The sequence below is a fragment of the Pristis pectinata genome, chromosome 21 (genome assembly GCF_009764475.1).
Source record: "Pristis pectinata isolate sPriPec2 chromosome 21, sPriPec2.1.pri, whole genome shotgun sequence".
Classification (NCBI taxonomy): domain Eukaryota; kingdom Metazoa; phylum Chordata; class Chondrichthyes; order Rhinopristiformes; family Pristidae; genus Pristis; species Pristis pectinata.
Window position 1 is genome coordinate 2,677,020 of NC_067425.1, and position 26,144 is coordinate 2,703,163.

The following is a 26,144-nucleotide window of genomic DNA, read 5'->3' on the forward strand; positions in this document are numbered from 1 at the left end:
CACACAACTTCCCAACACACAGACCCCTTCACCAGGCAGGACCCAGTTGGAATCTCCACCCACCACAGTCCCGAGCTCCAGCTCTGGGGCGGGCTGGTTCAGCGTTGGTCTCTGTAATGAGGAAGGATTATTCAGGGCCTTGTCGTTCAAGGTCGGTGACCACGATCTGACAGAACCTCAGATGCAGTTTGAGGATGAACACCATGGGTCCACAACCAACTGAAGGAAGGGCAGTGATAGCGGTGTGAGGGGAGAGTTATCAGAGCATGGTCCGTTCCCCGCCTGTTCGAGTGTGTGTCTAAATGCCTCTTAAACACCACTGTTATATCTGCTTCCACCCCCCACCCCTGGCAGCCCGTTCCAGGCACCCACCGCTCTCTGAAAAAACTTAAACTTTCACATAGAGCTATACCCTCTTGTACTTGACATTTCCACCCTGGGAAGGAGACCCTATCTATACCTCTCTAAATAAACCTCTATCAGATCTCCCCTCAGCCTCCGACGCTCCAGAGAAAACAACCCAGGTTTGTCCAACCTCTCCTTGTAGCTCATGCCCTCTAATCCAGGCAGCATCCTGGTGAACCTCTTCTGCACCCTCTCCAAAGCCTCCACATCCTTCCTGTGATGCAGAGAGCAGAGTGGACTAGGTAAACAAGCTAAGATACAGGTCAGCAGAGGAACAGTGGCTGACAGTCACACAGCACAGAAGCTCCCACATTTGGCCCAAATCCCTCTAAACCTTTCCTGTCCATGTACCTGTCCAAATGTCTTTTAAATTTTATTGTACCTGCCTCAACCACTTCCTCTGGCAGCTCGTTCCATGTACGTACCACCCTCTGTGTGTAAGAGTTGCCCCTCAGGTTCCTATTAAATCTCTCACCAGTATTCAGACAGCTGGGCTATAGTGATCAGTAAGTTTATTCCAATCAAGAGGGATTCCATAAGGAAGGCAAAATCTGGTAAAGGATAATGTTCTCCTTGGATCTTGGGGTTCAAGTTCATAGCTCCCTGAAAGTGGCTACACAGGTTGATAGGGCAGTAAAGAAGGCGTATTGCATGCTTGCCTTCGTTAGTCGAGGCACTGAGTTCAAGAGTCAGGAAGTTATGTTGCAGCTTTATGAAACTTTAGTTAGGCCGCATCTGGAGTATTGCATTCAGTTCTGGTCGCCCCGTTACAGGAAGGATGTGGAGGCTTTGGAGAGGGTGCAGAAGAGGTTCACCAGGATGCTGCCTGGATTAGAGGGCATGTGCTATGAGGAGAGGTTGGACAAACTTGGGTTGTTCTCTCTGGAGCGACGGAGGCTGAGGGGAGATCCGATAGAAGTTTATAGGAATATGAGAGGCACAGAGTGGACAGCCAGTATCTTTTCCCCAGGGTTGAAACGTCTAATATCAGAGGGCATGCATTTAAGGTGAGAGGGGGAAAGTTCAAAGGAGATGTGAGGGGCAAGTTTTTTTTTTTACACAGAGAGTGATGGGTGCCTGGAATGTGCTGCCAGGGGTGGTGGTGGAGGCAGATACGATAGGAGCATTCAAGAAGCTCTTAGACAGGCTCATGAATGTGAGGGAGATGGCAGGATACGGACAGTGCGTCGGCAGAAGGGATTAGTTCAGTTGGGCATTTTATGACTAATGTAATTGGTTCAGCACCACATTGTGGGCCGAAGGGCCTGTTCCTGTGCTGTGCTGCTCTATGTTCTATGTTCTAAATTGAAAAGTAGGGTATACAAAGTGGCAAGGGCTGGTGGTGGACCAGAGGACTGGAAAACAGCCAATGAGGCCCCCTTGTTCTACCCTTTCTATGCTACTCATAATTTTAAATACTTGTATCAGGTCTCCCCTCAGCCTCTGACATTCCAGAGAAGACAACACAAGTTTGTCCAACCTCTCCTTACAGCTAATATTCTCCAATCCAGGCAGCATCTTGGTGAACCATCTCTGCACCCTCTCCAAAGCCTCCACATCCTTCCTGTGATGTGGTCACCAGAAATGCACACAATACTCCAAATGTGGCCTAACCAAAGTTTTATACAGCTGTAACATGATTTCCCGACTTTTATACTCAACACCTTGACCGATGAAGGCAAGCATGTGCCATACGCCCTCTTTACCACCCTATCGACTTGTGTTGCCACCTTCAGGAAGCTGTGGACTTGCACCCCAACATCCCTCTGTACCTCAGTGCTCCTAAGGGTCCTGCCTTACAGTTAACAATCTATAATTGGCTAGTTACTGGTGTCAATAATCAAAGAGGAAATAACTAATCATTTAGGAAACATTATCAAACTTGGTTTTATAGAAGGTAAATCACGTTTGACAAGTTGGGTCGAATTCTTTGAGGAATTGACAGGGAGAGTCAATAGAGGGGAACCTGTAGATGTAGTGTATTTAGATGTCCAAAAGGCATGTGGAAGGTGCAACATTCTGGTGCATCAATTAAGAGCTCATGGTATTGGAGGAAGTGTGTTGGAATGGATTAAAGACAGGCTGTCTCATAGAATACAGAGAGTTGGAATAAATGGGTCCTCTTCAGACCAGAAGGAGGTGACTGGTGGAGTTCCCCAGGGACTGGGTCTTGGTCCACAGTTTTTCACTATTTACATTAATAACCGGGAGAAAGGAAGAGTATGTGACATTTCCAAATTTGCTAATGAAACAAGAATAAGTGGAAGGGCATATTGTGATAAGGATAATGTGATTGTGCAACAGGGTATAGATAGTGTGGGGAAGTGCAAGACCATGCACTTTGGCAAGAGAAATCAAAAGGCAGATTATTATCTACATGGGGAGATACTGCAGATGTGTGAGGCTCGGAGGGATCGAGGTGTTCTGCTGCACGAATCACAAGATGTTAGCTGGCAGGTTCAGCAGGTTGTTAAGAAGGCAAACGGCACGTTGTCCTTTATTGTGAAGGGTTTGGAGTTTACAACTCGGGAGGTTGTGCTCCAGGTGTACAGGGGGTAGGTGAGGCCACACCCGGAGCACTGCGCACGGTTCTGACCCCTTACCTAAAACAAAGGATACAGTCATATTGGAGACTGTCCAAAGGAGAGTCTCCGGGGTAATTCCTGGGGTGGGAGTGTTGTCCTGTCTAGAGAGTCTGGGTCCGTTCTCCTTGGAGTTTAGAAGAATGAGGGGTGACCTTATTCCAACAGGTAAGATCCTAAGGGGGTTTGACAGGGTGGGTGTTGGGATGTTCTCATCATTGGGGGAGCCACTAACAAGGGGATGTAGCCACAAGATAAGGGGCCAGTCATTTAAAAGAGGCACCTAGAAATGTCTTTTCACAGAGGGTGGTGAATCTCTGGAACTGTCTGCCTGGGTGGGTGGCGGAAGCTGCGTCAGTTATAGTGGAGGTGGATCCAGGAACAGAGGGGTCTGGAGAAATGGCACAAGGGTCGAGGCCAGCGAAGGTCAGCCACGGTCATATGGAATGGCGGGGCAGGCTGGAGGGGCCGAGTGGCCTACTCCTGCTCCTGTGTTCTTGTGACCCGTGGGTTTCCGTCCACAACCTCTTGGCCTGGTGTAAGCTGCACCTTCCCGCCCGGTGGTTTCTCACCAATATCTGATGGGGCTTTGGTGTTGTTGCTACCCCCAGCGGGAAGCTCCCTCTGCCCACCTCCTGAGGGGGATAACACTCATTCTCCCTCCTGCCCGAGGATCACGGCCCATGGTACACAGGCCTGCCCCTGGGAGGACATTGAACGGGTGGGGATGCCCTGAAGCCGCATTGAACCGAGCCCATCCGCCCCCTCGGGTGAATGGACAAGGGCCCGTCCCATTAATGTGGGGCTCTCCTGAGATCCCTGTGTATTCCACAACAATTGTCCTTATCTCGTTGCTGTCAAGAGACCCTGGCTGTTACGGCATCAGCGGTCGACCCTGTGACGCCAGGTTGTGGTGGGGATTTCCCTGGAATGGGAGCCGTGCGTCCAGTCCTGGTTCTCCAGCCTGGCTCCACATGGATCAGGGGACCTGGCGCACGGGACTTACTCCTTGCCGTTCCCGTTGAAGAGGAGGTTGCCCCAGCCGGGCACAAAGCCGGGTTCCCTGGTAAACCACAGCAGCACCAGGAGGATGAAGAGGCTGAGGACCAGCTTCTCGGCAAAGGACATGGGGCCCAGCCTCTGGTACTCGCTCTGGATCACCCTGTAGGCTGCCTTCTCCTTGGGGGAATACTCAGGGCTGCTCCTCCATGACTTCCCGAAACTGCAGGGGAAACAAAACCAAACGTTACTGGCTCCGTTCCCCGACATCCCTGGGTGGGACGGTGGGGGGGGGGGAGGGGTTTGAGAGGAACACTGATAGTCTGGGCCTTGCTGGTCGTCTCACCTACACCACAGGCACCATCAGGTGCTCACTCCCTGCCCCAGACCTGGCCACTGACTTCACCATTCTCCTGCTGTTGGACCGGGTGCTCGTCCCGCATGGCTCTGGTCTCTCCAGACCTGTCCAGCGAGGATGTGTGGAATTACCTACCCAAGGGCACTGGTTGTCCGGACATTCGGCTGACATTTGGCAGCACTGACCATTCCCTCATCCAGCTCCGGAGGGTGGGGGGGGGGCAAGTCCCCAGGGGAGTTTCTCAGGACTTTCTGGGATGTCCCAGGGAGCGACTATGTGCGGGGTCCTGGGGGTCAGCCCGGTGACTGGGGAGATGCCCTCTCATGGCGCAGGGCAGTCAGCATCCTGCTGCCCAAGAGGGGCGGTTGCTGCCTCTTGAGAAACGTGTCTCCCTCCTCAGCACGGAGGACATGATCTTCGCCTGGATCACAGCCACTCTTCTGGGCTTGTTGCTAGCCCACGCGATTCGCCCTAACTGGTCCTACACGATCCCTGGCTGGTCCATCCAGGACAACATCCATCTGGTCCAGGAGGTCCCAGAGGGCTGGTCCATCGGTTGCCGGGAGAAGGCGTTTGACAGGGTGGATCACGGACACTGTACAGGGATTCTGTGCACATTCGGACTTGGACAGCGTTTTGTGGCCTGGTTCTGACCTTTGTACGCTGTGTCTGGTGAAAGTCAACGGGTCCCTAATGGTGCCCGCACTCTTCGGGAGAGGAGTGCGTCAGGGATGTCCATGTCTGCCCAGCTCTGTCCCATCCACATAGAGCCCCTTCCCTACCTTTGAGGAGCTGGTTGGCGGATCTGGCTCCATACAGTGCCCGAGGGTCATTCTGGCCCCGTCCAACACAGGCCCAATTGGGGGAAATGTTCTGGGCTCTTGGTGGGTCAGTGGTGGGTGGGCTACTTGGCTGTGGCCGTCTGTTCTGCCATCTGGCAGTGAGGAGGGGGTCTCTCTACACCAGCCACCTCCCCCTTTACATCAGGGACCTGAGGTGGAGAGTGTTACACAGAGTGGCGCCGTCCAACAGGTCTTTAACTGGGTTCATGAGCTCTTAGGTCACCTGCCACCTCTGTGGCCTGGGGGGTGGGGTGGGGGGTTCGTGTCCCACGTACACACCAAGTGGGAGAGGTAACAGCCGCTGCCTCACGTTCTGGTTGTACCTCAGTCCCACTCTCCCGGGGGGAAAGGGGTGGGGAGGGTGAGGGGGGAGTCGGGGACCTCTCCATCGAGCTGCTCCCGGGACTGGAGATGAATGTGGATCAACAACTCAGCCTCTCCACCAATTGGGAGGCTCGGTGGGTTGGTATTACTCAGTACTCTCCCTCTATCTCCCTCTCCCTCTCCCACTCACTCCCTCTCTCTCCCTTCCCCCTCTCCCTCCCTCCACCTCCTCCAACTCGCTGACCCTCTGAGGAGTCTGTGGCCCATCCTCCAGATCCGGCCTCCTGTGATTCTCTGGGATGAATGGATTCGTCTCCCTAAATCGTGGCCACACACAGCCCCCACCCCACCCCCTCCCCCCCCCCCATGTCCCTGGACACCGCCCAAAAACCTCTCACTGGATGGACTGCCCCACTGTCTCCTCACACCTGCCCCAGCCCGGGATGTCTCGCGGGGCTGCAGGGTTTACTTGCCCTTCCAGAGCTCCGTGGGAGATGGACTGACTGCAGCTCATTGACAGACAGACAAGAGTTAGCCACTGCAAAGGGTCACTCACTTCACGCCCAGGAACAGCAAGTGCAGCCAGATCCAGCAGAACGTCAGCATGACCAGCATGTTCGGGAAGGCAAAGCCGAACCACGACGCAAAGTTGATCAGGTCTCCGTTCTCGGGGAAGAGCCTTCAAACCACAAGTGTCGTGTCAGTAGGAGATCAGTAGAGTTCCATCACATTCTCCAGAAAACATCAGGGGCTGACAGGGAGAGGGAGAGGGGAGGGAGGGAGAGGGAGATAGAGGGGACGGAGAGGGAGATAGAGGGGAGGGGGAGGAGGGGAGGGTCAGTTTGTGCTGTTGATGAACCGTCTGTACACTGCGCTCTCAGGGGTTACAACCCTTTGGCATTTCCTGGGCCAGAAATCTGTACTGGAATTGGTTTGTTATTGTCACTTGTAGCGAGGTCCAGAGAGAAACTTGTCCTGCTCACCGTTCACGTCGAGGATGAATCCTTGAACATATTCAGAGCTGCGGTGGGTTGTTAGTTGGTCGGGGCGTGTATGGTAATGGGCAGAGGGCAGGAGAGTGGGGAGGTGGCAGTGGCCCCGATCTGATTGAGTGGCAAAGCAGCAGCAGGGGGCAGATGGTCCCTTGATCTTTCTTGGCCAGTCCAGAGCACCCCCATCCCCCACACCAAGGGATCACTTTGGAGTGCAGCACGACGGCACACCCCAGCTTCAGTGGACCGCAAAGTGTCAGCACGGGAATCAGCCAGAGCCTGGTTCTGCCGGTTGGTTGAGGCAGGGACCAGGAGAAACCTTCCCTTCCACACGCTGGACTCTGCAGCAACAAACAATCTGCTGGAGGGACTCAGCAGATCGGGCAGCGTCTGTGGGGAGAGAAGGACTGACGCAGGGTTTCCACTCCATCAGAATCAGATATATTATCACTGACACTTAACGTGACATGTTTTGCCGCAGCAGATCTTCTCTCCCCACGGGTGCCGGTCGACCCGCCGAGTTCCACCGACAGACTGCGGATCCTATCCAGCAGAACGGGCAGACACCAGCCCAACCAACACCCCACCCAACAGCCGCGCATTACGCAGGGATGGTCAGCCCGGCACCGGCACTCTCTGGCTCGGCTGAGCACTGCCAGGTAGCCGTGTGCAGGAAATAAGATTTCGTTATTAGTCACATGTACATTGAAACACACAGTGAAATGCATCTTTTGTGTCGAGTGTTCTGGGGGCAGCCCGCAAGTGTCGCCACGCTGCCGGCGCCAACGTAGCATGCCCACAACTTCCTAACCCGTACGTCTTTGGAATGTGGGAGGAAACTGGAGCACCCGGAGGAAACCCACGCAGACACGGGGAGAACGTACAAACTCCTCACAGACAGCGGCCGGAATTGAACCCGGGTCGCTGGCGCTGTAAAGCGTTACGCTAACCGCTGCACTACTGTGCCTGTCAGTGTGAGGGTGTAGTGGAAGCGGTAGAGGTGGCAGGGTGACCGATGTAACCCGGGCGGGTGCTCGGTGTGAGAGGAAGAGCTGAGACAGAGGAAAGAGAAGCACTCACTGGCCAAGCTGCCCCTTGAGGACCAGGTTGGGGCCAGTCCCCGTGAGAGTCGCCGTGCCCCCAATACTGGCCGCGTAGCAGACGGACAGCGAGAGCATCTTCCGAAGCCGCACCTGCTCCCTGTCGTCCTCGGAGGTGGAGGCTGCGGGAAGGTTCCTCTCCAGATTGGAGTCGGGATCCAGAGAGCTCAGGGCTACAGGAAGGAAGTGAAACACACCGGCCCATTACCTTAGCATCGCGGGCATAGGACTGTTCCCTGCCTATGCATATGCCGACCACGCCCGTGTATGTGCACATTCAAGGCTGGACGAGAGTGGACGAGAGGACGGGGCCTCAGAGCTCCTGCCCCCTGCTCCACACCACCATCCCACAATAAAGGTTCGGGCAAGACCCTGGAAAACATGGACCACTCCCCACGTCTCAGGAGCCACCTCTCAGAGGAGGAGGACATCAAGTTCACCACCACTTTCAATGCCTCTGGTCAGCTGGGGCACGAGTCCAGCAGGGCAGTGATCCCTGCCCTCCTGTGTGCTTCTAAGAGCTGGGCTACTGACAGCAGGAACCTCAAGGCACTGGTGAGACATGGCCAACAAAACCCTCCACATCCATGGGCTGGACAAGTGAACTGTCAGTGTTCTCTCCCAGGTCAGTGCCCAGTAATGAGGAGACAGGAGAGACTGGAGGAACTCAGCAGGCTAGGCAGCATCTATGGAGGGAGATGGACAGCTGGTGACATGGAGGCAACGAAGGGCCACAGATGGTGGGATGCGATAGGAGGAGGAGGTGGAGAATGGAATCGAGCACTGTTCACACCTCCTTCATGTGGCTCCTCTCCTAACAGATCCCACCATCTGCATCCCTATCACCTCCCAGCCTCTGTCACTGTTCCCCCTCTCCCCTCCTCCACCTGCCTATCACCCCTCCTCACCTGGATCCACCTATCACCTGCCAGCTCCTGCTCTACCCCTCTCCTCCCCCTCTCTGTACCAGCCATCTCCCCTCGATCTTTCAGTCCAGATGAAGGGTCTCCACCTGAAACGTCGACTGTCCATTTCCCTCTGCAGCTGCTGCCTGACCCACTAGTTCCTCTGGCAGGTTGTATGTTGACCTGGTCTCTCTCCCTCTGCTCTACGGGAGACCACATCATTCACCTGTCTGACACCAGACTCCCAAAACACACCCTCTGCTCAGAGGTACCTGGAGGGCAGACGAACAGATCCGAGGAAGGGGAAGGTGAAGTCCCACTCACTCCTGAGAACCTCTGGTCCAAAGTGAGGAGGGAGCATTGGGGAGGGACTGGGAACCATTGGTCCGTGGATCGGGAGCACATGGAGACCCTGGATAAGGGCAGAAGAAGGTGACCACCTCACAACCCACCCTCCTGCCTCATCTGGGGGTGTGCCTGCAGGACCCACATTGATCTCATCAGAGTGAGGATAAGTCCCTCTCGACCCCAGGGCCGAGCGCTGGTGAGCAGCAAGAACCTTCCCCCAAGTGGCAGCATCAAGTGTCCCCAGTTCCTGCTCCCCGGAGCAGAACCTGGTGCCCGCGGTTACCGGGAGGGATGTCAGAGTGATGGTTAGCGCCCAGAATATTTGCCCAATGGGGACATCACACGGCCTCACAAGGTGTGGGGTAGGGTTGGGAACAACCACCCCTTGTGTCAATGTTGGCGGGCTATTCGACTGGGGGGGGGGGCAGCTCAGATCTCACCCTCAGCAAGAGTGGCTCAAACCACGGAGGAGTTGATCAGGAGACGGTGGGGGCGACCCAGTAACCACGGACCCTTGACTAAGCCTCGGAGTGTCCAGAATCAGCGGCAGTCCAGACGACAGCCAGTTCCTTGAGAGCTTCCCCAAGCCTCTGCTCCGGGGGTGGGGGGCGGTGGCGAGAGTCAGGCAAGAGGGTTTATTACCGACACCCCATGGTGAGGTTACTACCACAGACCTGCCCCATACACTTCACAACCAGCACTCTTCTCCTCCAGTTCCACATCGTTGGTGGCCTGTCCACTCGCTGGCCTCATGCCCACGGCGTTGAGTTGGTCCAACACGGCCTGGGCGATGGGCACCATCATGGCGGTGGTCGCCGTGTTACTGATCCACATGGAGAGGAACGCAGTCACACCCATGAAGCCCATCATCAACCTGGCAAGGACACAGAACACAAGGCCAGTTGACCACACTGCCCCTCGCTGCCCCCTGCGCGGACGCGTGAACCTACCGGGGAAATCGGAGCAGGGAAGGTCAGGGAGGTGGAGGCTGAGGGATGATCTGTTGGAAGTTATGAGAGGCATAGGTAGGGTGGACAAGCCATATCTTTTTCCCCACTATTGAGCAATCCAATACCTGAAGGCATGCATTTAAGGTGAGAGGGGGTAGGTTCAGAACAGGCGTGAGGGGTACGTTTTTACTGAGAGAGTGGTGGAGGTCTGGAATGCGTTGCCTGATGGGGTGGTGGAGGCACATTCATTGGGGGCTTTTAAGAGGGGCTTGGATGGGCACCTGAATGAGAGGAAAATAGAGGGATGTGGGCGTTCTGTAAGTAGGAGGGGTTAGCTATGTCAGCACAACATTGTGTTCTGTGCTGTACTGTCTATGTTCTATGAACACTCAGTGGGTCAGGCAGCTTCTGTGGAGAGACAAGAGTGAATGCTTCCAGTTCAAGTCCCCTCAGAACTGGGAAAGGTTTTCTATTCGTAGAGAGGTACAGCACGGAAACAGGCCCTTTGGCCCATCGAGTCCACGCTAACCACTGTCCGCTAATCCTATTGAATTCTCCCCACATTCCCATCAACTCCTCCCCCCCCCCCAGATTTTACCCCTCACCTACACACCTGGGGCAATATGCATTGGCCAATTAACCCACCAACCTTGCCAACAGGTTTCTAACCTGAAACATTAACCGTTTCTCTCTCCACAGATGCTGCCTGACCTGCTGAGTGTTTCCAGCATTTTCTGTTTTTATTTCAGATTTCCAGCATCTGCAGCTTTTTATTCCATCAGCTCTCTGGTGGTAACTGCAGGAACAGCACATCGGTGACAACAGGTCCTGTGCTGTGGGCTCCAAGCCCAAGGCTACAGCTGACTGGAACACACTGAACATCAGCCAGCACTGGTTCACCATCCGCTCAACCCAAAGTCTCGACTCTCCCCTCGCTGAGATAAGCTCACTCTCACATACAGCTCCCCACCGCAAACAGAACATTCCAGATCCAGGGGTCGGGACCTTGCGCCCAATCTGCAGCAACCACCACTTTGTATTTAATGCCAGGAATACTCGTGTCATAATACAAGCAACGACGGGACTTACAGAGCTGGTCTGACCCCAGCAATGAGGAGGGCCCTCAGCGCGATGCGTTTGTGAAGGTTCCAGGTCTCGATGGCTACAGCCACCATTAACCCACCGAGGAAGAGCATGTTGGTGTCCTTCATGTACCTCTTGCACACCTGTAACAGGAAACAGCGACACAACAGTGAGATTGGTTGCTTCCGATTCAGAGGACAGAATGTCTGCACTGCCAGGGCTGGGTGGTACAGTCGGTGGTGGGTTGTGACGTCTGTTGGTACAGGCAGTGGTGGGCTGTGGGTGTCTGTTGGTACAGTCAGTGGTGGGTTGTGATGCCTGTTGGTACAGGCAGTGGTAGGCTGTGGGCAGTGATGTCTGTTGGTACAGTCAGTGGTGGGTTGTGACGTCTGTTGGTACAGGCAGTGGTGGGCTGTGGGCAGTGATGTCTGTTGGTACAGTCAGTGGTGGGTTGTGATGTCTGTTGGTACAGTCAGTGGTAGGCTGTGGATGTCTGTTGGTACAGTCAGTGGTGGGTTGTGATGTCTGTTGGTACAGTCAGTGGTAGGCTGTGGATGTCTGTTGGTACAGTCAGTGGTGGGTTGTGATGTCTGTTGGTACAGTCAGTGGTAGGCTGTGGATGTCTGTTGGTACAGTCAGTGGTGGGCTGTGGGCAGTGATGTCTGTTGGTACAGTCAGTGGTGGGCTGTGGGCAGTGATGTCTGTTGGTACAGTCAGTGGTAGGCTGTGGATGTCTGTTGGTACAGTCAGTGGTGGGCTGTGGGCAGTGATGTCTGTTGGTACAGTCAGTGGTGGGCTGTGGGCAGTGATGTCTGTTGGTACAGTCAGTGGTGGGCTGTGGATGTCTGTTGGTACAGTCAGTGGTGGGCTGTGGATGTCTGTTGGTACAGTCAGTGGTGGGCTGTGGGCAGTGATGTCTGTTGGTACAGTCAGTGGTGGGCTGTGGGCAGTGATGTCTGTTGGTACAGTCAGTGGTGGGCTGTGGGCAGTGATGTCTGTTGGTACAGTCAGTGGTGGGCTGTGGGCAGTGATGTCTGTTGGTACAGTCAGTGGTAGGCTGTGGATGTCTGTTGGTACAGTCAGTGGTGGGCTGTGGGCAGTGATGTCTGTTGGTACAGTCAGTGGTGGGCTGTGGGCAGTGATGTCTGTTGGTACAGTCAGTGGTGGGCTGTGGGCAGTGATGTCTGTTGGTACAGTCAGTGGTGGGCTGTGGGCAGTGATGTCTGTTGGTACTGAGAACAGGAGGCAACAGGCATTCACACTGTAGCTGGTGATCTCCACACACAGTCAGTGGCAGGCTGATGTTGATCAAAGTGGCAGGCGAACTCTCCTGACAGGCTGTAAACCAGATCTTGGTTCCAATCATTAAAACCCAACTCTAGCTGAGTCCATCGTCAGGCACACGGGTCCGTGTGTGCACGGCTGCAATGAAAAACTTACTTGCAGCAGCATCACAGGCACAGAGCATCAGAGACACAAGATTCAGAAGAGAAACATAAATTATACAAGAATTGTACAAGAAAGAACACAATTAGGACCAAAAAATAAACTATTTATCGTGCAAAATGGTCAAAATGTTGCTAAACTGTAGTGATTGGGGTTGTGCCGATTGGTTCAAGAACCGAATGGTTGAAGGGAAGTAGCTGTTCCTGAACCTGGTGGTGTGGGGACTTCAGGCTTCTGTACCTCCTGCCCGAAGGGAGCTGCGAGAAGGTGGCACGGCCCGGATGGTGGGGATCTTCGATGATAGACGTTGCCTTCTTGAGGCAGCGCCTCCTGTAGATACTCCCGATGGTGGGGAGGGATGTGCCCGTGATGTATTGGGCCGAGTCCACTACTCTCTGCATCTTCTTGTGTTCCTGTGCATTCCAATTACCATAGCAGACCGTGGTGCATCCAGTCAGGATACTAACCCCTTCTCTTAAACAGTTCAGGGAAAGTCTACCCCAGCCACACGAACACTTTGAGACAAGGAATTGTACTGATCGCATTACGGTTCTTGTTATCAATTTACAGTTTGGTTATTTGTGGTGGTCAAGTGAGATTAGAAACCTTACTTCTTTAGACGTCATGATTCCGAACACTGGGAAGAGTATAACGGGAAGAATGGCAGTGATGGCCAGTGGGATGACCTCTGTGCACCAGTATATGGCCATCAGAAGCACGACGAATCCACAGTAGGCTTCCTGTAAGAAAGGAAAGGAAGGCATTGGGAAAAGCCGAGCCTCCTCTGCCCCTGCGGATAGGCCGGGGATAGTGAGAGGAATCCCTGTTTACAGGAAACAGCTGATTGTACAGCATAGAAAGTCAATTTACTCAGACAACAGGTTATTTAAAGAGTAAAGGGCACGCAACACAAGAAAATACGTCAATAAAAGCAGGGCAATTTCCCATAAAATGCAGCGTCCGGGTGCCAATTACACACAGTTTGTGCTTTGGTTCAATCTGTCACTTCCAGCAAGTGGTCACCAGGTTTGATTGGCCAATCACGTCCACAATGATGTCACTCTGGTCAGTTCCTCCAGCCCTCCCTCTCCCCTGGACAAGCAGGCATGCAACTACACATGGCAGATAACCGCACGGAGATGGGGAAGGGTTCGGCAGCCGGTGGGTTTAAAGTTAGTTATGTACCGGTAGGGCCAGCATTTATTGCCCTTCCCTAACTGCCCCTTGAGAAGGGTGAGCTGCCTTCTTGAACCACTCCAGTGTCTCTGGGGAAGGTGCTCCCACGGAGTTCCAGGATTCAGACCCAGTGACGGTGAAGGAATGGCGATTTGCAAGTCAGGATGGAGGGGAACCTGAAGGTGGTGGTGATCTCATGTACCTGCTGCCCTGGTCCTTCCTGGTGGCAGGGGTTGTGGGTTTGGGAGGTGCTGTCCAAGGAGCCTGGGCAACTAAATGGAGTGAATTATTCCTCCAGGCAAGTGGAGAGAGTTCCGTCAAACTTCCGACCTGTGCCTTGTAGATGGTGGAAAATCTCTGGGCGTCGGGAGGCGAGTCCCTCACCACAGGATCCCCAGCCTGTGACTTGCTCTCAGAGCCACAGATCATGTGGTCACATCAGTCATGTTTCTGGTTAATGGGGACCATGGGGATGTTAAAGGTAATGGTGTCAAATGTCAGGAATGGGTGTTCACCCCTTTCACTGGAGGCAGTCACCTGTTACTTGCTGCTTCTCAGCCCAGTCTGACGGACCAGGTATGGTCTATTCCTTCCTCCCAGGATTTACAAACAGAAGTAAACACTGTCCAATCAACTCATGGTATGAGGAAGCTCACTGAGGAAGGACCTGAAGATGGAGATGGGAGGGAGAGGATAGTGATAGAGGGGTCTCCTTCTGACTGGAAATCTGTAACAAGTGGTGTACTGCAGTGTCCGGGACCTCGATGACCAAATGACTTCGATGAGAATATAGGGGGTATGATCAGTAAATCTGCAGATGCCATGAAAATTGGTGGAGCCATAGGTAATGAAGAAGGTTGTCTAAGGATACAGAGGGACACGGATCAGCTGGGAAGTTGGGCAGAGCAGTGGCAGATGGAACTTAATCCAGACACATAAGGTAATGCACTTCGGGAAGTCAAATTCTGGTAGGACACATAAAGTAAATGGCAGGGACCTGAGGAGTGTTGATGTACAGAGAGACCCTGGGGTGCAAGTTCTTAGCTCCCTGGAAGAGGTGAGATGGGTAAACAGAGCAGTGGTATGTTTGCATTCAAAGGCCGGGGCATTGAGTATATGGGACATCATGCTGCAGTTGTACAATACACCGGTTAGACTGCACTCAGAGTACTGTATACAGTTCTGGTCACCACACTACAGGAGGGATGTGGTAGCACTAGTGAGAGTTCAGAGGAGATTCACCAGGATGTTGACTGGAGCGGAGGGCTGTGGTTATAAGGAGAGATTGGGTAGGCTGGGTTTGTTCTCACTGGGACATAGGTTTATAAAATTATGAGGGGTATCGATAGGATAGATAGAGTCTTTATCCCTGGGCAGGTGAATCTAGAACTAGAAGGCACAGGTTTAATGTGAGTGGGGAGAAACTGAAAGGAGATCTGAGGGTGGTGGGTACATGGAACAAGCTGCCAGAGAAGGTGCCAGAGATGTTTAAAAGGTGTTTGGTTAGGGAAGGCAGCAAGGGATACAGCCTAATGCAGGCCAATGGGAATAGTGTAGATGGGCATGAGGGTCAGTATGGATGAGGTGGGCTGAAGGACCTGATTCTGTGCCTATGATTCTAACTTGTAGCAAGTGTAAAGACGTTCAGGGAGAACTAGTGGGGGAGGGTAAAGATCTCAGTATCAGCCGGGATACGGCTGGTGTCAGAAGAGGGCGTGGAATTCCTACATTGCACTCAGAACTGCTCGAGCTTGTATGTGAGGGGTGGGGGCACAATTCTGGATTTATTGTTAGGAAATGAAGCTGGCAGATGGTGGGAGCTTTAGAGTGGGTGCAGAGGAGATTTACCAGGATGCTGCCTGGATTGGAGAGCATGTCTGATGAGGATAGGTTGAGTGAGCTAGGGCTCTTCTCTTTGGAGAGGAGGATGAGAGGTGAATTGATAGAGGTGTACAAGATGATAAGAGAGATAGATCGAGTGGACAGTCAGAGACGTTTTCCCAGGCTAACACGAGGGGACATAATTTCCAGGTGATTGGAGGAAGGTATAAGGGGGATGTCAGGGGTAAGTTTTTTTACACAGAGTGTGGCACTGTCAGCAGAGGTTGTGGGGGCAGATACATTAGGGACATTTAAGAGACTCTTAGATACACACATGAATGATAGAGAAATGGAGGGCTATGTGGGAGGGAAGGGCTAGATAGATCTTAGAGCAGGATAAAATGTTTGCACAACATCATGGGCTGAAGGGTCTGTACTGTGCTGTAATGTTCTATGTTCTATCAGTGGGAGAGCAGGATTGTGGCAGGGGTCATAACTCAGTTAGAGTGGGACAGGACAAGGCTAAAATAGGAGGAAAGGTTTTAAGTCAGGGCAAGGCCGGTTTTACCGTGATTTGGCACAGGTGGGCTGGGATCAGTTGTCTGGCCGGCGTGGAATCTGGCCCAGGTTGTTGGAAGGAATAAGGCAGGACATTGCAAGGGCTGTGACCAACATTCCCCCATCCTTCCTGGCTACAGACATGGTGCTGGAGGATGGGAAGACCTTTAATGTTGTAGCAGGGATACACTGAGGAATTACAAGTTATTTGACTGTGACTGCAGACCAATCACTGGAGTCAATTGTTAGCAACAGTATCCCACCTTCATCTGAAATAAAACCTGCCCAGTTCTAACCAAGGGTCTTCAACCTGAAACATTGACTGTGTTTCTCTCTCCACAGATGCTGCCTGACCTGCTGAGTGTTTCCAGCATTTTCTGCTTTAATATTAAATTTCCAGTACCGGCAGTTTTTTTGAATTTCCACCTTCATATAGTCAGGGAAAGATTAATCAGGAAGAGTCAGTGTGGATCGGTTAGGGGAAGGTCGTGTCTGATTAATTCTTAAACGTAAGAGGCATGATGAGGGAGTTTGTAGATGATACAGATCTGGGCCCTGTGGTTGACAGTGGCGGGGGGGGGGGGGGCTTCAAACAGCAGGGGGGAGAAAGGGCAGGTAAAGGGGCAGAATGTAAGGGCGAGGAAGCTCTGCCACAGCTGGAAGGCCACAACTGTGCTCAGAGTCCAGGGTCGTGGGTGCAGAGGAGGTTCCCAGGGAAATCTGCAGGTGTGAGGGGAGGTTGGGGAGGCTGGTGGGTTCCCTGGAATAGGGGCATCTGGGGGGAGAGGAGTTGAGTGAACTGGAGGGACCGACCTCCTTGAGCAGAGGAGTCATAGCCCAGGGGACAGAGATTTAGTCAACAGTAAGAGTGGAGGGGTGATGGGGGAAAGAGTTTTACCCGATACCATTGGGGGCCCCTGGATCGTGAGAGGCGGAAACCCTCCCCACATCTAGAGAGTACGTCCAGTGCCCTCACCGGGAGGGGTCACTTGTTGGGTCACCACCCTCCCTCCAGCGGCCCCTGCTCCTACTCGGGGTCACTCAACCTCCCAATGAGTCGGACATTGGGGAAGTTGGTGGGGGGGGGGGGAGGCAGAGGTTGCCGGGGTGGGGGGAGATCACCACTGACCAGTCCCGGACCCACGGTCACTGGAGTCCCGGACACTGTCCGAGCCCACAAGAAATGCTCCACTTCCCCTCCTCCCCTCCCTCACCTCTCCTCTCCCTCTCCCCACCCCGTCCCTCACCTCACCCGTCCAGCTGTTGACAGAACCCTTTACATATTAGTTCCTCCCCCCTCCCGGCGCCCCCGAGTATGGGGCAAGTTTAGCCTCCGCGACCCCCGAGGGCAATACGGGATCAGACGTTCAACGGGGGGAGGAAACGTTCCCAAACAGCAGTCTCGGGGGGTTCCACAGGCGACAGAGCATCACCTCCCCTCCCCCCCCCCCACCGACACTGCGGGGGGCGGGCAAGGATCAACTCCGGCTGTGCGCCGGGGCAACATCTGCATCACGGGGCCCGGAGGGGGTGTCCCACCTCCCTTCACCCGGCCAGGAATCCCGATTACCCCCCCCCCCCAACAATCACCGCCACCGCCGCCCCGCCGACCCAACCTCCCACCGCAAAAGTTTCTGCAAAAGTTTCCCAAACTTTCTTCAAACTGCTCGCGCGGAACCCGGAGCGGCAGAGTCCCGGGATACGGTCGGCGGGGTCCCGGGATACGGTCGGCGGGGTCCCGGGATACGGTCACTCTCTTACCTGGTTCCTCAGGGCGAGGGGCAGCGGTAGCAGCAGCAGGACGGGCAGTGCGAGTGCGAGCGGGTCGCGGTACCTCCGCAGCGGCCTCAGGCACGACAGCATGGTCCCCGGCTCCCCGGTGTCAGCCCCCGCTCCGACACTCCGCTCCCGACCGGCAGAGCAACTCGCAGTGCAGCGGGAGGTTTCCCATATAAACGGGCAGTGGGCGGGCGCCGGCAGTCGGCACAAGGGAACCCCACCCCCGCACTAGAACCACCTCCTCCCCTTCCCCTCCCCACTCACCATCCCCTCCCCTCCCTATCCCCCTCGCCCTCCACTACCCTCCCTGTCCCCTCCTCATCCCTCACCCCATACGCCTCTCTCCCCTCCCTCTTTCTCCCTCCCCCCCTCTCCCCCTCCCTCTCCCCCTCACCACCCCTACCTCCCCACCCCCTCCCCATCCCCTCTCTCCCCCACCCCTCTCCCCATTCCCCCTCTCCCCATCCCCTCTCCCCTCTCCCCATCCCCTCTCCCCCCCACCCCTCTCCCCATCCCCTCTCCCCCTCCCCATCCCCTCTCCCCCTCCCCATCCCCTCTCTCCACTGTCCCCCACCCCTCTCCCCCCCACCCCTCTCCCCTCTCCCCATCCCCTCTCCCCCCACCCCTCTCCCCATTCCCCCTCTCCCCATCCCCTCTCCCCCCACCCCTCTCCCCATTCCCCCTCTCCCCATCCCCTCTCCCCCCACCCCTCTCCCCATTCCCCCTCTCCCCATCCCCTCTCTCCCCCACCCCTCTCCCCCCCACCCCTCTCCCCATTTCCCCTCTCCCCATCCCCTCTCCCCCTCCCCCTCCCCTCTCCCCCTCCCCACCCCCTCCCCATCCCCTCCTCTCCCCATCCCCTCTCCCCTCTCCCCATCCCCCTCCCCCCACCCCTCTCCCCATCCCCTCTCCCCCTCCCCATCCCCTCTCTCCACTGTCCCCCACCCCTCTCCCCCCCACCCCTCTCCCCTCTCCCCATCCCCTCTCCCCCCCCCACCCCTCTCCCCATTCCCCCTCTCCCCATCCCGTCTCCCCCCACCCCTCTCCCCATTCCCCCTCTCCCCATCCCCTCTCCCCCTCCCCATCCCCTCTCCCCCTCCCCACCCCCTCCCCACCCCCTCCCCATCCCCTCCTCTCCCCATCCCCTCTCCCCTCTCCCCATCCCCTCTCTCCCCCACCCCTCTCCCCCTCTCCCCCCCACCCCTCTCCCCTCTCCCCATCCCCTCTCCCTCTCTCCTCTCCCCCTCTCCCCCATCCTCTGTCTCCCCATCCACCTACCCCCCCCCACCCCCCTTTTGGTCCATGTTCAGTATGATTATCGGATCACACATTATCTGGGTAAATCTGAGCACAAGGGATGAGTAATTGAAGGTTGGCATACCAAAAGGTAAACACTCAGTAAAAAAGATTTAGTAGCCAACTTGTTAAGCAATACAAAGGCGATATTTAACATTGAGTAATATCTGTTTATTTTAACGAATGAATAAAATACTAGTTACATTAGTGATGTGTAACTGTCACACTACAATCCTGACATGTGAAGTATCAATGGATCTGTCCCCATTCCATAAATCACACAACAAATCAAATTCTGTTCTGTAAAATCTAACACTCAAACCCTGCAGATACTGCAATATTTATGTTCCTGAGTAAACCAAGAATTAACCGGCAACTGCCGCAGGATTTGGTCAGTAATGTGTGTATGTTCTTCTGAAGCATCTGGAATATTGATGTCAGCGTTGTTATTACTGTCATTACTTTAAGTATCTAAATGAGATGTTATCATGTAAAGAAAGAGAGGAAACGTCAGACGCCGGAACCGGGAGCAACACGCAGTCTGCTGAAGGAACTCAGGCGGTCGGGCAGCGTCTGTGGGGATGAAGTGGACAGTTGACGTTTCGGGTCGAGACCCTTATTCTGGACTCTTTTGTTTTGGAGACGAAGGTGGAGTGTGGAATAAAGGGGGGGGGGGTGTGGGTGACGGGAAAGAGACGGGGTGACGGGAGGAAATGGAAATGGGAGACGGGACAGAGGGGAGTGGTCACCAGAAGTCTGTGAATTGGATGTTGATGCCGCCAGGTTGGAGACTGCCCAGGCGGAAGCTGAGGTGCTGGTCCTCTGATCTGTGTTTGGCCTCGACCTGGCAGTGGAGGAGACCAGGGACAGACATGTCGGGTGTGGGAATGGCGAGTGGAATTGAAGTGGGCGGCTACCAGGAGATCCCAGCTGGGTCCAGCGGACGGAGCGAAGGCGCTCGGCAAAGCAGTCACCCAGTCTGCGTTCGGTCCCACCGATGTAGAGGAGGTCACACCGGGAGCACCGGATGCAATAAATAACACCGCGGGATTCACATGTGGGGGACTCCCTCACCTGCCAGGGGCTGTTGAGGGCCCTGGATGGTGCAGGGGGAGGAGGTGTAGGGGGCAGGTGTTACACTTTGCACAGTTACAAAGGGCGAGTGCCTGGGGAAGGAGGGGTGTCGGTGGGGAGGGACGAGCGGACGAGGAAGTCATGGAGGGAGTGATCCCCACGGGGGGGAGGGGAGGGAGGGGAGGGGGGAGGGGAGGGGAGGAGGGGAGGGGGGGGGAGGGGGGAGGGGAGGGGGGGGAGGGGGGAGGGGAGGGGGGAGGGGAGGGAGGGGAGGGGGGGAGGGGAGGGGGGGAGGGGGGGGAGGGGGGGGAGGGGGGGGGAGGGGAGGGGAGGGAGGGGAGGGGAAGGGAAGATGTGTCTGGTGGTGGGATTCCGTTTCAGGTGGCTGAAGTTGTGAAGAACAATATGTTGGGTGCGTCGGCTGGTGGGTCTCAACCCGAATGGACTGTCCGTTCCCCCTCCACAGATGCTGCCTGACCCGCTGTTCCTCCAGCAGACTGTTTGTTACTTTATAGTTTAAAGATTTAACCTGATTACAAAGAGTGTATAACTTGGTATCTAAACCTATTAAATCCAGAGGTAAACTATGAAATTGAATTGGCGGAGGGGTTGCAAATTCAAATTTTCATAGCGGTAAATCAGCAATTAGATTTTGTGGATGTTGTATCAATCCCAAACAAATACAGAAGAAATGTTTAAAGTGACTAAGGTTAATTCATGTTCAACATTGTTAAATAATAGTTACCAATGGAGGTTAAATAATACCGGAATTTGGAATGGACGGTAATAATTAGCAAGGATGATGCCAACAATCCACTTAATGGGATGGGAAAATTATACTGAGTCCAAAGGATTAAATTACTGTCCCATTGGAAGTAAGTTATGGGATCAGTGGAGGACAATCTTCATTATTTTCCTGAGTTGCCTTAACAATGGCAGAAGCGACTTGGAAAACAAAAACGATGAGTAGAGGCTTCTTGTAGACAAACGTACCGATCCCAGAGGTTAACTTGAAAGGAAAGTGGAGTCACAGCCTCGGAATAAGGGGAGGCCCCTTTAAAACTGAGATGAGGCCGAATCTCTTCAGCCAGAGGGGGTGAATCTGTGGAATTCGTTGCCACAGAGGGCGGTGGAGGCCAAGTCATTGGATGTATTTAAGACAGAGATTGATAGGTCCTTGATTGGTGAGGGGGGGTTAAGGGTTATGGGAAGTAGCTGGGGGAATGGGGTTGAAAAAAAATCAGCCATGATTGATTGGTGGGGCAGACTCGATGGGCCGAGTGGCCTAGTTCTGTTCCTATACCTTATGGTCTTGTGGTGTTTCCCCTCATGTGTCCGGTTCACAATTAAACCGTTCAATTTCAATCATAAAGGGCGAGACGTCACTTCTGTAGGTGAGGGAATGTGGGACAGTCAGTTGCCTGGTTGGCGACGCCACTCGCGGTGATATGGCCGGCAGCTGCTCCTGCGCCACCGGTTGGATACTCGGGTTCCGAATCAAATTCAGCCTCTGTCAGTGCATCAAGAGGAGTACGCCGCTGCTGAGGACAACTATGTTGTGACCCAGACGCTTTTAGTTGGGTGAATTATACCACCCAGTCTATGCAGTGTCCAGCATCAGGTTGTACACCAAAGGGCCGGCTTATCAGCAATGGTGTGCGGCCCCCAATGTTTGGGGAAAGGAAGGTACTGCGGTTGAATATCTGTAGCCTGACTCGTTGTCCCATAACACACTCCACTGCTGTAGCCTTCCCAGCAAACTGAACTTGTTTGTTTTCATTTCCCGGTTAGATAGCAGCCAACTAACTCATGCGCTGCCAAATATTTTCCATTGAAGTCTGAACTGTTGTTTCATGAGTGATTGCACCCTTTACTGGCTGAGACAGGTCGAGACAGGTGTGCCCAGTCAGGGTTGGTGTGGGGTATATCCCGGAGAAGAAGAGATGGTATCAGAGCAATAGCAGCCCTCCACAGAGGGCAGTGGAGACCAAGTCATTGGGTGTATTTAAGGCAGAGGTTAATAGGATTTGTAAGGGGGTTAAGGGTTGCAGGGGAATGGAGCTGAAAAAAATCAGCCATGATTGAATGGCGGAGCAGACTCGATGGGCCGAATGGCCTAATTCTGTTCCTATGTCTCATGGTCTTATAACCATTAACACGAAGGGCAACTCAGCTGCCCAACTGGAACTGACTTACAGAGTCACACTGCACGGAAACAGGCCCTTCGGCCCAACTCGTCCATGCCGACTGTGTTGCCCAGTGAGCTAGTCCCATCTGCCCGCGTTTGGCCCTCTGAACCTCCCCTATCCATGGACTTATCCAGATGGTTTACGCAGTAAATTTGTTAAAGTACGATTCATTCGTTCAGCAGTACCACTAAAACTGTGGACGATAAGCAATGTGAAATTTCTGGTTTATACCAAATTACGTGACCTCGCCTGTAACATGGGTGTCCTGGTCACAGGCAATAGCACGGGGTAAACCCCAATGAGTAACAATCTGGGCGGCCACAGTTTGTGCTGTAAAATCAGCTGTGTCAGTGCTTGTAGGGAAAGCCCGAGGCCATTGAGTGAGACCACCATAATTAGAATCTACCGGTACCACCGCCCCTCCCCTCCCCTCCCCTTTACAAGGCGGGAGGGACCGAATGGAATCAGTTGGTAGTGTAGCCCATGGACCTTCCACAGTTTGTTCACAGCACAAGTGATGCAATTCTCTACATAACGATGCACATCACCCTTCCGGCCAGACCGCCACCACAGGCTTCCAACCCTCTCGGAGCTGGTTTGAATACCTTGGTGTCTATGGACATGACAGATTAACAGATTACGATAGTGAATTGGCGTAATTTAGTGATCCTCCTTTAAAACTAAACCATCTTGAATACGTAATTTATTGTCCCATTGACGACAGGTGTCTGGAACATCACCTCGTTAGAAAAACTCTAAATCTTTGTCTATTTAGATTGGGACCATAAACTCCTTAAAGAGCAGCGGTTTGGAAACACTGTGGGGTGTTCCCTCTTTCGTCGTTTACATCAAATTTGTTTTAAATTTTATTTACAGCCTGGTAACTGGCCCTTCCGGCCCAACGAGTCCGCGCCGCCCATTTTAAACCCAAATTAACCTACCCGTACGTCAAACCCGTGAAGCCCTACAACTGCAGTTTTCATATCATCTAAAGAACCGCCACCTTCGTTCTGAGGGTGGGGTCAGGTTGAAAGCACGGCTGAGCTAAGACAAGCCATGATCAATGTTTCTTCCTCCCTGACATTTAACCCATACAGCACCCGCTGTTTTTTGCTACCTCTGTTATCTGTGTGACTGAATATGGGGTCCTCAGGGATCATTGGGACTGTCTGGGCTTGTTCCACACCTACCGGTGACATGAGTGCATTTGGAAGTCCCGGCAAGCATCTGTGACCCTCATTCTGGTTATACTCGCTCACCTCTTCAACAACGAACCCACAGCTTCCCCACCCTCGCTGTCTCCTGCCTTTGTTGTTTAGGTATACCAATACCAAACCAATACCAGATAAATCCCCTCCTCTCAGCTGTTGCTTCAACGTTTCAATTTCCCGACCACACTGAGCACAATCGGCCCTTGTCTCCCCATCCGCCCGATTCATCCCACGGAGAACTTGTGCTGCCGCTCGTAACTCACTGCATTTCCCTTTAGGTTTGGTCTTCCTCTTTTTTTTGGCTCTCTCCCTGATAAGTGTTTATCTCGGGATTCTTTGCCTGCTTGGGTCTGAAACTGCCGCACATGTAACATATTCATTTCTCCTCGACTTTTCCCCTGCTCCTACCAGGATTTATACTTCGCTTTTTCATCCTGACTAGTTGTTGCTTCAGGTTATTCCCCTTCACCTTCTATTTGCAGGAACAGCTACAACTGAAACCTTCGGCTCTTTCGCCCCTCATTGGCTTCAGACTGTTCCCAGCGCACACTCCCTGGGGATCCTATCCTGGACAGATCTTCCTTAACTAAACTTTCTACCCGTTTGGCTCTTTTTTTATTTAAATAGTCTCTAACAGCTCTACACCATAATCGTTTGGCCTCTGTCATTGTCTGATCTTGTGGCTGTAACGCGATTAGACTACTTGGGGCTGCGAGTCCTGGTATAACTAACTCAGCTTTTAGCACAACTTTAAATAATTTAAACAGGCAGTCCAGCTCGGGATGATTTAAAGTCACCTCTTGTCGAGCCCACTGAGGGATGCCAAAATGTTGCCAATTAAACCAACTTAAATGCTCCTGCAACTTAAAAACTTACACGCAAACCACACCACACAATAACTTTACCCATTGACGGTATTTCTTGAGTTCAAACGACTCAAAGATTCACTAAGCGGTACCAAAATAAACTTCATCAGCTTTTTGGTTACACGGCTCCTTTAGCAGTTTCACAACCTCCAAAGCTCATTAAGTCTGTTCAGACATATCCCGCTCCGAATGAACCCCGCCAGGATTCGACGTGGCGAATGCCTCTCCGAGTCAGCTCCGGAGTCTTTATCGACTATTTAATGAGCCACACTTTTATACATTTTGTTGTAAACTTTTCAGACCTTGCTTTGATTTCATAGCTAATTCTATGGCTAAAGTCGACCTGTTTTGATAGATGTATTGGTATTGGTTTATTATTGTCACTTGTACCGAGGTACAGTGAGAAACTTGTCTTCCATACCGATCGTACAGGTCAATTCATTACACAGTGCAGTTACATTGGGTTAGTACAGAGTGCATTGATGTAGTACAGGTAAAAACAATAGCAGTACAGAGTAAAGTGTCACAGCTACAGAGAAAGTGCAGTGCAATAAGGTGCAAGGTCACAACAAGGTATATTGTGAGGTCAAGAGTCCATCTCACCGTATAAGGGGACCGTTTAATAGTCTTATCATGGTGGGGTAGAAGCTGTCCTTGAGCCTGGGGGTACGTGCTTTCAGGCTTTTGTATCTTCTGCCCAATTGGAGGGGGGAGAAGAGAGAATGTCCGGGGTGGGTGGGGTCTTTGATTATGTTGGCTGCTTTACCGAGGTCGCGAGAAGTGTAGACAGAGTCCATGGAGGGGAGGCTGGTTTCCGTGATGTGCTGGGCTGTGTCCACAACTCTCTGCAGTTTCTTGCGGTCCTGGGCAGAGCATTTGCCCTACCAAGTTGTGATGCAGCCAGATAGGATGCTTTCCATGGTGCATCAATAAAAGTTGGTAAGTGTCAAAGGGGACATGCTAAATTTCTTTAGCCTCCTGAGGAAGCTACATGGTTGGACCAGGAGAGGCTGTTGGTGATGTTCACTCCAAGGAACTTGAAGCTCTCAACCCTCTCGACCTCAGCACCATTGATGTAGACAGGTGCATGTACACCGCCCCCTTTCCTGAAGTCAATGACCAGCTCTTTTGTTTTGCTGATGTTGAGGGAAAGGTTGTTGTCATGACACCACATCACTAAGCTCTCTATCTCCTTCCTGTACTCCGACCCATCGTTATTTGAGATACGGCCTACAACGGTGGTATCATCTGCAAACTTGTAGATGGAGTTAGAGCAGAATCTGGCCACACAGTCATGAGTGTATAGGGAGCAGAGTAGAGGGCTGAGGACGCAGCCTTGTGGGGCACCAGTGTCGAGAATAATCGTGCCGGAGGTATTGCTGCCTATCCTCACTGATTGCGGTCTGTTGGTCTGAAAGTCAAGGATCCAGTTGCAGAGGGAGGTGTCGAGTCCCAGGTCTCGGAGTTTGGTGATGAGTTTACTTGGAATTACAGTATTGAAGGCAGAGCTGTAGTCAATAACCAATAGTCTAACGTAGGCATCCACTGTAGACCTGTTTTGGCGGTAGGTGAATTGCAGTGGGTTGAGGTTGTCTGGGAGGCTGGAGTCGATGTGTGCCATGACCAGCATCTCGAAGCACTTCATGATGGTGGATGTCAGAGCCACTGGTTGGTGGTCATTGAGGCACGTTACCTTGTTTTTCTTAGGTACCAGGATGACAGTGGTCTTCTTAAAACAGGTGAGAACCTCAGATTGAAGCAGGGAGAGGTTAAAGATGTCTGCAAGTACCCCCGCTAGCTGATCAGCGCATTATCTGAGCACTCGGCCAGGGACACCATC

At 53.3% G+C, this 26,144-nt stretch overlaps 1 protein-coding gene across 1 annotated transcript in view; it reads right to left on the minus strand.

Annotated features, from left to right (window-relative positions):
• The window catches only part of LOC127581259 (Na(+)/citrate cotransporter-like), a 33,759-nt gene extending 15,890 nt beyond the window's left edge, over positions 1-17,869 (minus strand). Inside the window, exons 1-7 of the mRNA XM_052035463.1 lie at positions 17,651-17,869; positions 12,946-13,074; positions 10,895-11,031; positions 9,530-9,729; positions 7,583-7,775; positions 6,067-6,189; positions 3,994-4,209 (exon numbers count right to left, since the gene is read on the minus strand). Coding sequence (XP_051891423.1) covers positions 3,994-4,209; positions 6,067-6,189; positions 7,583-7,775; positions 9,530-9,729; positions 10,895-11,031; positions 12,946-13,074; positions 17,651-17,752 — 1,100 coding nt within the window. The 5' untranslated portion in view covers positions 17,753-17,869. The remainder of the gene's footprint in view (positions 1-3,993; positions 4,210-6,066; positions 6,190-7,582; positions 7,776-9,529; positions 9,730-10,894; positions 11,032-12,945; positions 13,075-17,650) is intronic.
• Between the last annotated feature and the right edge of the window lie 8,275 nt (positions 17,870-26,144).